The sequence below is a fragment of the Leucopleurus acutus genome (genome assembly GCF_964270905.1).
Source record: "Leucopleurus acutus genome assembly, chromosome: 4".
NCBI classification, from domain to species: domain Eukaryota; kingdom Metazoa; phylum Chordata; class Mammalia; order Artiodactyla; family Delphinidae; genus Leucopleurus; species Leucopleurus acutus.
The window spans coordinates 125025247-125037943 of record NC_139146.1 but is presented as its reverse complement, the minus strand read 5'-3'; the positions used below and the strand labels follow the sequence as shown (position 1 = coordinate 125037943).

Genomic DNA, 12697 nt, shown 5'->3' with positions numbered 1-12697 from the left:
TCACGGTCTCTAGAGTGGAGGCTCTGTAGTTGTGGCGCACAGGCTTAGTTGCTCCGCGGCATGTGGGATCTTCCCGGACCAGGGCTCGAACCCATGTCCCCTGCATTGTCAGGTGGGTTCTTAACCACTGCGCCACCAGGGAAGCCCTGTCAGCCTGCTTTTAATGGTGATCTTTTAAACTTATAGACCACGTATAGATTCTCTTTAAAGCTTATAATTTTTGCAAAACTTTTAAATCTGTGGGTTTTCTCTTCCTTTTCTCCTGGTTTTCCCCAGTGATATCTACGATACCAATGATAGGCCTATAAACAACGTGTGCATGGAAAAGTGTAGGGCCAAACGTGGCTTCCAGAGACAGAGAACTCGACCAGGTGAATGTTATAAGCAAGTGCTTGGAGATATGAATGTCTTAATTGGAGATACTTACTTGAAAAATAAATTGAATCCACACATTGTAAACATGATAGCCAAATAACCCACAGCACCAAATGCACAGCTGATTTTTTGGATGAGAAGAAACCATTTGTAGACCAATCTGTGGAGTAAAAAATGGGGAGAAGCATAAAACACGATGTACTATAAAATATTTTACCTTTTTAGAAAATTGTTATAAGTCAATTTTTAGTTTCTAAAATACTATTCATTATGCAATATACAGAACATGAGTATATTATATCAGCTAAACCCCGTAATTATCTTGAGTTTTAATACACTATCAACAAGCAGTATATAAACAGTACTATCATGCACATGTGTTTCTGTGTATATGCATATGTAAATTCATTGTGACTTATTTATGTTCCTCATGTAAAAATGGCCTTCAGGACTGGTTATTCTATATGGGACCCTGCCTACCTTCCTCTCCTCCTTTTCTCATTTGGCCCTAGGTTAGCTTAGAGTGGTTTTGGCAGGAGTACTTTGGAGGCAAGCAAAAGATGGGAAGAGAAGTCTAGAGGGGAGACCCCCAGGAGTTTCTCTTCCCTCCTGCTGCCCCAGCCCCAGGGCAAGCATCACCAGCCCTCACACCATCGCCTCTCCACTCAAACAGCACCCCAACCCCAGTCCTGGAGCAAGAGTGCTTCAGACTTGCTTTTTCTGCTATGTGGATGGGTCCTTTGTGTGTCCCACACTCACCATGATGACTTCTAAGGCCTTTCCCTCTTCCCACAGGGTCCAAGTGGAGAAGGAAGAGTATAGAGAATGAGGGCAAGAGTGGAGATGATCTAGAAGGAGCCGTGTACCCTGTTCATTTCCCTCGTTCCAGGCAGTAAAAGCCCTTAGAAAAACTACAGAAAGGCCACACGGCTGCTTTGTGCCTGAGAGAATGTGGGAAGAGGATGGAGGCACAGCTCCATTCCTGGGACACCGTGGTACAAGGACTCTTGCCACTGGAACAAGAAGAGAGGGTGGAAGGAGGAGGGCTGGGGGCCCCAGGCTTGGTGCCCAGAGAAGATAGGGGGTGCTGGCACATTGCACACAAGGGTGAACAATGGCAGGGGGCCCTGTTCACCCTCAGCCCTTTCCCTCCTCATCCTCTTGAAGCCCCTCTCCTGCATTTCACCCCAAACTTCATTCAGAGTCTCCCTCAAAAGACCTGGCCCCCCCTTTTACCTCTGACCCCTGGAGCCCTGTCCCCAACTCTCACCTTCCCCAACTTCCTCCCTGTTGGAGACATTGCACCAAATGCTTATGTTCTATGGTATTACTGATGCAATGTTTCAGCGTTATTTTTTAAAATTTTTATTGAAGTATAGTTGACTTATGATATTTTATTAGTTTCAGGTGTACAACATAGTGAGTTGACATTTTTATGCATTACGAAATGATCACCACCATGAGTCTGGTTACCATCTATCACAATACAAAGTTATTACTATATTATCAACTATACAGGCAGACCTCGCTTTATTGCACTTTGCAGATACTGCGGGGGTTTTTTTGTTTGTTTGTTTTTACAAATTGAAGGCTTGTGTCAACCCTTTGTCGAGCAAGTCTATATGTGCCATTTTTTCCAACAGCATTTGCTCACTTTTTGTCTCTGTGTCCCATTTTGGTAGTTCTTGCAAGATTTCAAACTTTATTATTATTATATTTGTTATGATGACATGTGATCAGTGATCTTTGATGTTACTATTGTCATTGTTTTGGGGCACCACAAACCACACCCATGTAAGATGGCAAACTTAATTGATAAACACAGTGTGTTCTGACTGTTCCATCAACTGGTCATTCCCCCATCTCTCTCCCTCTTCTCAGGCCTCCCTGTTCCCTGGGACACAACAATATTGAAATCAGGCCAATTAATAACCCTACAATGGCCCCAGTGCTGAAGTGAAAGGAAGAGTTGCGTGTCTCTCACTTTAAATCAGAAGCTAGAAATGATTAAGCATAGTGAGGCAGGCATGTCAAAGCAGAAGCAGGCTGAGAGCTAGGCCTCTTGCACCAAACAGCGAGCCAAATTGTGGATGCAAAGGAAAAGTACTTGAAGGAATTTAAAAGTGCTGCTCCAGTGAACACAGAAATGAAAGTGAAACAGCCTTATTGCTGATGTGGAGAAAGTTTTATTGGTCTGGATAGAGGATCAAACCAGCCACTACATTCTCTTAAGCCAAAGCCTAATCCAGAGCAAGGCCCTAACTCCCTTCAATTTCCTGAAGCCTGAGAGACGTGAAGAAGCTGCAGAAGAAAAGTTTGAAGCTAGCAGAGGTTGGTTCATAAGATTTAAAGAAAGACGCTAGCTCTGTAACACAAAAGTGCAAGGTGAAGCAGCAAGTGCTGTTGCACCAGGAAGCTGCGGCAAGTTATCCAGAAGATCTAGTTAAGATAATTAATGACGGTGGCTGCACTAAACAACACATTTTCAATGTGGACAAAACAGCTTTCTATTGGAAGATGCCTTCTAGGACTTTCACAGCTAGAGAAGAGAAGTCAATGCCTGGCTTCAAAGCTTCAAAGGACAGGCTGACACTCTTGTTAGGGTTTAATGTAGCTGGTGACTTTAAGTCGAAGACAATGCTCATCTACCATTCTGAAAAATCCTAGGGCCCTGAAGAGTTATGCTCAGTCTATTCTGCCTCTGCTCTATAAATGGAACAACAAAGCCTACATGGCAGCACATCTGATTGCAACGAGGTTTACTGAATACTTAGTACTCCTCAGAAAAAAAGATTCAAAATATTACTGCTCATTGACAACGCACCTGGTCACTCAAGAGTTCTGATAGAGATGGACAATGAGATTAATGCTTTTATGCCTACTAATACAATATCGATTCTGCAGCCCATGAATCAAGGACCAATTTCAATTTTCAATTCTTATTTTTTAAGAAGTACATCTCATAGCTGTCATAAATAGTGAATCCTCTGATGGATCTGGGCAAAGTAAATAAAAAACTTCCTGGAAAGGATTCACCATTCTAAATGCCTTTAAGAATACTTGTGATTCATGGGAACAGGTAAAAATATCAGCATTGACAGGAGTTTGGAAGAAGCTCATTCCAACCCTCATGGATGACTTTGAGGAGTTCAAGACTTCAGTGGAAGAAGGAACTGCAGATGTGGTGGAGATAGCAAGAGAACTAGAATTCGATGTGGAACTTGAAGATGCGACCAAATTGCTGCAATCTCCTGATAAAATTTGAATAAACGAGGAATTGCTTCATGTGGATGAACAAAGAAAGTGGTTTCTTTAGATGGAATCTTCTCCTGGTGAAGATGCTGTGAAGACTGTTCAAATGACAGCAAAGGATTTGGAATATTACATAAACTCAGTTGATGAAGCAGCAGCAGGGTGTGAGAGGACTGACTCCAATTTTGAGAGAAGTTCTATGTGGGTAAAATGCTATCAAACAGCACCACATGCTGCAGAGAAATCGTCCATGAAAGAGTCAATCGATGAGGCAGACTTCGCTGTCTTATTTTAAGAAATAGCCACAGCAGTCCCAGCCTTCAGTGGCCACCACCCTGATCAGTCAGCAGCCACCAACATGGAGGCAAGACCCTCCGCCAGCAACAAGAGTACAACTTGCTGAAGGCTCAGATGATGGTTAGCACATTTTAGCAATACATATTTTAAAATTAAGGTATGTACATCGTTTTTTTGAATATATTTTTATCGCACACTTAATAGGGTACAGTATAGTGTAAGCATATATAGTGTAAACTTTTATGTGCACTGGGGAACCAGAAAACTTGTGTGACTCACTCTATTGCAGTGGTCTGGAACCCGACGCAAAAGGTATGCCTGTACATTGCATTCCTGTAACTTACTTACTTTATAACATGAAATTTGTACTTCTTTTTTAAAAAATTATTTAATTTATTTTTAATTTTGGCTGCCTTGGGACATAGCTGTGGCACATGGAATCTTCATTGAGGCATGCAGGATCTTTTGTTGAAGTGCGAGGCCTCTTCATTGTGGTACGTGGGCTTCTCTCTAGTGGCGAGCAGGTTTTTCTCTTTTCTAGTTGTGGCGCGCAGGCTCCAAGGTGTGTGGGATCTGTAGCTGTGGCATGCAGGCTTAGTTGCCTCGAGGTATGTGGGATCTTAGTTCCCCAACCAGGGATCAAACCTGCGTCCCCTGCATTGTAAGATGGATTCTTTACCACTGGACCACCAGGGAAGTCCCAAAGTTTGTACTTCTTAATTCCTTTCACCTATTTCACCCATTCCTCCACTCCCTTCCCCTGTGGCAACTACTAGTTTGTCCTCTGTATCTATGACTCTGTTTGGTTATGTTTTTTCATTTGTTTGTTTGTTTTTACATTCCACATATAAGTAATATATGGTATTTGTCTTTGTCTGACTTTTAAACTTAGTATAACACCCTGTAGGTCCATCCATGTTGTCCAATCAAAATGTAAACTTTGATAATTTCAATGGCTGAGTAATATTCCATTGTGGGTATATACCCTATCTTCTTTATCCATTCAGCTATTGATGGACACCTAGGCTGCTTCCATATATTGGCTATTGTAAATGCTGCCATGAACATGGGGGAGCACACATGTTTTTAAATTAGTGTTTTTGTTTTCTTTGATTAAATACCCAAAAGAGGAATTGCTGGGTGGTAAGGCAATTGTATTTAAACATTTTTTTAAAGAACCTCCATACTGTTTTCCATAGTGGCTCCACCAGTTTACAGTCCCACCCACAGTGCACAAGGGTTCCCTTTTCTTCACATTCTTGCCAACACTTATTACTTCTTGTCTTTTTGATAATAGCCATTTGATATGTGTGAGATAATATCTCATTATGGTTTTGATTTGCATTTCCCTGATGATTGATGTTGAGCATCTTTTCATGTGCCTGTTGGCCATCTGTATGTCTTCTTTGGAAAAATGTCTATTCATGTCCTTAGCCCACTTTTGAAATGGATTGTTGGTTTTTGATAGAGTTGTATGAGTTCTTTATATATTTGGAGATTAACCCCTTATTGAACATATCATTTGCAAATATCTTCTCCCATGCACTAGGTTACCTTTTCATTTTTAATAGTTTCCATTGCTGTGCAAAAGCTTTTTAGTTTGATGTGGTCCCATTTGTTTATTTTTGCTTTTGTTGTCCTTGCCTGAGGAGACAGATCAAAAAAATACTGCAAAAACTGATGTCAAAGAGCATACTGCCTATGTTTTCTTCTAGGATTTTTATGGTTTCAGGTCTTAAATTTAAACCGTCAATCCATTTTGAGTTTATTTTTGTATATAGTGTAAGAAAATGGTCTAGTTTCATTCTTTTACATGTAGCTGTTCAGTTTTCCCAGTGCCATTTACTGAAGAGACTGTCTTTTCGCCATTGTATATTCTTGCCTCCTTTATTGTAGACTAATTGACCATATTAGCATGGGTTTATTTCTGGACTCTCTATTCTGTTCCACTGATCTAAGTGTCTGTTTCTGTGCCAGTACCATACTGTTTTGATTGCTATAGCTTTGTAGTATGGTTTGAAATCAGGGAGTGTGATACCTCCAGCTCAGTTCTTCTTTCTCAAGATTGTTTTGGCCATTTGGGGTCTTTTGTGATTCCATACAAATTCTAGGACTGTTTGTGAAAAATGCCATTGGTATTTTAATAGGAATTGCATTGAATCTGTAGATTGCCTTGGGTAGTATGGATATTTAAACAATATTAATTCTTCCAGTCCATAAGCCCAGTATATCTCTCTGTTTGTGTCATCTTCAATTTCTCTTATCAGTGTCTTACAATTTTCTGACTATAGGTCTTTTACCTCCTTAGGTAGGTTATTCCTAGGTATTTTACTCTTTTTGATGCTATGATAAGTGGGATTGTTTCCTTAATTTCTATATCTGATAGTTCATTGTTAGTGTATAGAAATGCAACAGATTTCTTTGTATTAATTTTATATCCTGCAACTTTACCAAATTCATTAATGAGCTCTAGTATTTTTCTGGTGACATCTTTAGGATTTTCTATGTATAGTATCATGTCATCTGCAAACAGTGACAGTTTTACCTCTTCCTTTCAAATTTAGATTCCTTTTACTTCTTTTACTCCTCTGATTGCTGTGGCTAGGACTTCCAAAACTATCAATATGTTGAATAAAAGTGATGAGAGTGGACATCCTTGTCTTGTTCCTGATCTTAGAGGAGAAGTGTCCAGATTATCACTGTTGAGTATGATGTTAGCTGTGGGTTTGTCATAAATGGAATTTAGTATGTTGGGGTATGTTCCCTCTATACCCACTTTGTTGAGAGTTTTTATCATAAATCAATGTTGAATTTTGTCAAATGCCTTTTCTGAACCCATTGAGATGATCATGTGATTTTTATCCTTTGTTTTGTTAATGTGGTGTATCATGTTGATTGATCTGTGGATGCTGAACTGTCCTTGCATCCCTGGAATAAATCCCACTTGATCATGGTGTATGATCCTTTTAATGTATTGTTGAATTTGGTTTCCTAATATTTTTTGAAGATATTTACATCTATGATCATCAAGGATATTGGCCTGTAATTTTCTTTTTTGGTAGTGTTTTTGTCTGGTTTTGGTATCAGGGTATTACTAGCCTTGTAGATTGAGTTTGAGAGTGTTCCTTCCTCTTTAATTTTTTGGAATAGTTTGAGAAGGATTAGTATTAACTCTTCTTTAAATGTTTGGTAGAACTCCCTGTGAAGCATCTGGTCCTGGACTTTTGTTTGTTGGAAGTTTTTGATTACTGATTCAATTTCATTACTAGTAATTGGTCTTTTCAGATTTTCTATTTCATCCTGATTCAGTCTTGGAAGATTGTATTTTTCTAGCAATTTATCCATTTTTTCTAGGTTGTGTAATTTGTTGGCAGATAATTATTCATAGTAGTCTCTTATGATTGTTTGTATGTTTGTGATATTGGTTGTAATTTCTCCTATTTCACTTCTGATTTTATTTACTTGGGCCCTCTCCTTTTTTCTCAATGAGACTGGCTAAAGGTTCATCAGTTTTGTTTATCTTTTCAAAGAAACAGCTCTTAGTTTCATTGATCTTTTTAATTTTTTTAAAGTCTCTATTTCATTTATTTCCACTTTGATCTTTATTATTTCCATTCTTCTACTAACTTTGGGCTTTGTATAGTCTTCTTTTTCTAGTTCCTTTTAGTTGTAAATTTAGGTTGTTTATTTGAGATTTTTCTTGTTTCTTGAGGTTCGCCTGTATTGCTATGAACTTCCCTCTTAAAACTGATTCGCTGCATCCCATAGATTTTGGATCTTTGTTTTTCCATTTTCATTTGTCTTGAGGTGTTTTTTGATTTCCTTTTTATTTCTTTGTTCACCCATTGGTCGTTTAGTAGCAAGTTGTTTAGTATCCATGTGTTTATATTTTTTCCAGTTTTTTTCTTGTAATTGATTTCTACTTTTATACTGTTGTGATCAGGAAAAACACTTGATATGATTTTGATGTTCTTAAATTTATTGACACTTGTTTGACACATGGCCTAGCATGTTATCTACCCTGGAGAATGTTCCATGTGCACTTGAAAAGAATGTGTATTCTGCAGTTTCTGGATGCAGTGTTCTATATATATCTATTAAGTTCATCTGATCTAATCATTTAAGGCCAGTGTTTCCTTACTGATTTTCTATCTGGCTGATCTATCCATTGATATAAGTGGAACAGTAAAATCCCTTGCTCTTACTGTACTGCTGTCGATTTCTCCCTTTATGTCTGTTAATATTTGTTATATTGTATTTAGGTCCTCCTAATGTTGGGTGCATAAATATTCACAGATATTATATACTTTTCTTGGACTGACCCCTTTATAATTTTGTAATGCCTTTCTTTGTCTTTTGTTTTAGTCTTTGTTTTAAAGTCTATTTTGTCTGATATGAGTATTGCTACCCTAGCTTTCTTTTAGTTTCCATTTGCATGGAATATCTTTTCCCATCCTTTCACTTTAAGTCAGTGTGTGTTTTTAGATCTGATGTGAAGCCAACATATAAATGGGTTTGGGTTGTTTTTTTTTATCCATTCACCCACCCTATGTCCTTTGATTGGAGCATTTAGTTCATTTACATTTAAAGTTCTTATGATAAGTATGTACTTATTGCCATTTTGTTAATTGGTTTTTGGTCATTTTTGTAGTTCTCTGTTCCTTTCTCCTTCTTTTAGTCTCTTCCCCCGTGGTTTGATGATTTTCTTTAGTGTTAGGTTAGAGTTCTTTTCACTTTATTTTTTGGTATTTCTATTGTGGGTTTTTGGTTTGTGGTTCATGAGTTTCATATACATGTAACTATATATATGTGTGTGTGTGTGTGTGTGTGTGTGTGTGTGTGTGTGTTTTAAGCTGATGGTCACTTATTTGAATACATTCTAGAAGTACTACATTTTTACTCCCCTCCAGCCCATGTTTTATGGGTTTGGCATCAAATTTTATATCTTTTCACTTTGTGTCTCCCTTAACTACTTATTGTAGCTATAGTTTATTTTACAAATTTTGTCCTTTAACCTTCATACTACTGGTGGTTGATCCACTGCCTTCACTATCTATTTGCCTTTACCAGTGAATTTCTTTTCTTTCACATATTTTCTTATGTCTAGTTATGGCTATTTGTTTTCCACTTAAAGGAAACCCATCAACATTTCTTGTAAAGCTGGTTTAGTGGTGATGAACTCTTAGTTTTTGCTTACCTGGGAACCTCTTTATTTCTCCTTCAATTCTGAATGATAACCTTTCTGGGAAGAGTATTCTTGGTTGTAATTTTTTTTTTCCTTTTAGCACTTTAAATATATCCTGCCCTCTCTTTTGGCTTGTAAAGTTTCTGCTGAAAAATTGAGGGTTTCCTTGTATGTCACTTATTTTTTCTTGCTGCCTTTAAAATATTCTCTTTATCTTTAACTTTTGCCATTTCAATTATGATATGTGTTGATGTGGATCATTTTGGGTTCATTATGTTTAGAATTCTCTGTGCTTCCTGGATCTGCATATCTGTTTCGTTTTCCAGATTAGGGAATTTTTCAGTCATTATTTCTTCAAAGAAATTTTCTGTCCCTTTCTCCCTCTCTTCTCCTTCTCGGACCCCTGTAATGTGAATGTTAGTATACTTGATGCTGTCCCAGAGGTCCCTTAATATATCCTCAGTTTTTAAAATTCTTTTTTCTTTTTGTTGTTCTGATTGGGTGATTTTCAGTATTCTGTCTTCCAGGTCACCGATCCATTCTTCTGTATCATCTAATCTGCTGTTGATTCCCTCTAGTGTATTTTTCATTTCAGTTTTTGTATTCTTCAGCTCTGATTGGTTCTCTTCCTAACTATATGTTGAAGTTCTCACTGTGTTCCTCCATTCTTTTCCCAAGATCTGTGAGCATCTTTATGACCATTAACTGAACTCTTTATCGGGTAAATTACTTATCTCTGTTTCAATAGTTTTTTTTTTTCTGGAATTTTATCTTGTTCTGTTCTTTCAAATTCCTTTGTCTCATCATTTGTTTGGCCTTTTGTATTTGTTTCTAAGAATTAGGTGTAATAGTTACCTCCCAGTCTTGAAGGAGGTGGCCTTGTGCAGCAGCACCCCTGTGTGGACTGTGTGTGCTGGACAGCTTTGGCAGGCTGGCTAGGGCTGGAGTGGGCATGGGCTGGGGATTTCCTAGGGCATGCTGGGGCTGGGCTGCCTAGGCAGAATGGCTGGAGTGGGTGTGGGCTGGGGCCATTGCTATTTTAAAAGATACTGTGCTTCACTGAGTTCTGGTTAGAAGGGACCTTATGAAATATGATTTAAATGGGAGTTTGTGGGGTTGCCTGATAAATGATTTGTCATTTAAATTATTTCTATGATGAAATGCTTTCTCCACTTCAAGCAAGTGACATACAAGAGTTATCTAGACAGCACCTTCTCCTATAGGTGTAATCCTGCCTCATCAGAGGGGTCAACAATGGAGAGTTACTTGGAGCAGGAAACTCACATGGGCTGCACAAGGTGTCTTAAATCACTGTGAGGCTGTCATCTCCAAAGGGAGCCAGAAAGGGCTTTTGCGGTCTTTTTGCCACAGTGACTCCTTGGGCCATCAGTCGTTATGACTTGCCAGTGTTGAGCACTGTGGAGCATTGTTCAGTGCATCGAGATAAAGGCAGAAGTTAATGTTGCCAAAAAGGGTGATGATGGGAAAAGTGGGAAAAGTGGCAGCTCTGAGAGGATATCCCCTCCAACCCTCACAACATTGGCAGCACCAGAGTGGGCTTCCCTGAACTCCACATGTACTTTCTGCCCATCTCAGGGTTGTACCAACATTAGAGGTGTGTCTGATTAATAACTGTTTAAACTGCAGGCTTTCTCTGTGCAAAGCAGCTGGTTGATATAATTAAGCCACAGCATGTTCTTGGGGCAGAGGCTTTGCATTCCAGTAGTCCATGGCTTGATTCTGGGCTCCCTGGCTTACTACCTGTGGGACCTTGGCCACCCTATTTAGCATTTCTGAACTGTGATTGCCTCATTTATGAAGTGAGGAGGGTAGCACCAGATCCTAAAGCAGTCCCGAAGATTATGTGAGAAAATGTGGTAACTCAATATGTCATATTGTTTTTAAGGTTGTGTTATGTTTTCCAAATGTACCCCTCCATCTCCCCACCCAAATCTTCCTGCTTATTGGCGGTATGAGTTTGTAAAGCCCAGAACTTCCTTGCTACTCAGATTACACTGGACACAGATATGCTAGATTAGAAATTGTGTTGGTGTCAGAGCAGCCTCCACAAAGGGAAGCTTGGCCTTAAGTTGGAGTTCATGTGATCGAGCCCAGCTCTTTGTGGCTGGCCTGTGGCCTGTTTTTGAGCCTGAATATTGCTTGACAGGCAACCCAACTATAGTAGAGAGGAAACCCACTTCCCTTTCTCTGTTCTCTTTTCCACAGAGAAGCCCTGGTATACTCTGGGAGCGGAACAGCCGGTTTTTAAATGGCGTTAGTACTGGAGACCCTTCTTGGGTTTGCCTTCTGCACCGTGCCAATTTGTTCCAACCAGCTTTCCTCGTTTGTCATGAAATCCTCCACTTCCAACTGGAACATAGCTAATATGGGACTTACCTATAATATGATGAATAAGCAACGATCCATAAAGATCCTTAGGGTGTACTACCTCTCATGAACTGGAGCTTCTTTATCCAGGAAGAAATGGGGCCTTAATGAGCCTCTCCCATTGTTGTCTTTTAAGATGTCAGTGGAGCATCTTGGCTCTCAGACTGTGTCAGGTCTCGGAGCTGAGCAGCCCGAAGAAGCTGGAGTGGGAGCACGGTGAACATGAGCAGCAGACAGCATGGGCCCTGGCCATCTGAGATATAGGAGCTGTGAAGTGCCATGAGGCCGCATTTGGGTACTTTTGGTATTGGAGTTCCTCTTCATGTGCACAGAAATACAGCATTTAGCTCAGGTAATTCATTATACAGTAGAAAAGTGAACATTCTCATTGAAATAGAATATGGATTATGTTCAGGGGATGAAAACAAGTAAATTTCAATTCATCCAAAACTTAGATCCCTTTCACAAGTTTTAAACAACTTATATTTTGTAAGAAGGAGAAAGGATATCATATGTCCATTTACTGATGGATAAACCAGGCCCTACAAAGGCTGTGTAAAACTCCAAACTGGCCAATTTAGAAGGTCTCTTAATACCACCCTAAAGCTCTTCCCCAAATGGGATTAAATTAAGATACTCATAAACCAGAATTCATTTATTTGAATTTCAGTCTTTATCTTTACATTTATTTATCTGGTTTCTCTCACTGAACATATTTTCCTTCTCCAAAGTAGAAGAAAAAATTGATATTTATCTCTCCTACTTTTCTAGAGGATTAAAAAAGTATACGTGAATGGCTAAAAAATCATAAAAATATTTCATAGAAGCTTATGATTTATTCTCCTACACAGATCAAAATTTGACATTGCCTTATTATCATTGAACACTACACATTTTCTCTTCATCTCATCAGTTTTATCTGGATTGGATTCAGATCTTGTTCAGAACAAGAACACAGAGAGCAAGAACAAACTTGTGGACACATTATGAGGTTATAAGCCCTTTGGAAAGATTTGTGAATGATCTGATGGAATTATATACATTTCAAGAGGTTGGCAATGGGAATTAAAGTGAGCACTGGAATATTAAACTTCATTTGTTATGAAAGTAATAGCTTGTCCATTACTCATGATTTATCAGACATAAAATACATACATAGTTGTTAGAAGTACAAACTTCCAACTCTTGCTTTATGATAAA

The 12697-nt window shown here is 38.9% G+C and overlaps 1 protein-coding gene across 1 annotated transcript in view; it reads right to left on the bottom strand.

The window, feature by feature from the left end:
* The window catches only part of RNF175 (ring finger protein 175), a gene marked incomplete at both ends in the record, with an annotated part of 77061 nt that overhangs the window by 23706 nt on the left and 40658 nt on the right, over nucleotides 1–12697 (bottom strand). The window contains 1 exon segment of the mRNA XM_082837960.1: nucleotides 428–535. Within this exon segment, the coding sequence (XP_082694086.1) occupies nucleotides 428–535 (108 nt within the window).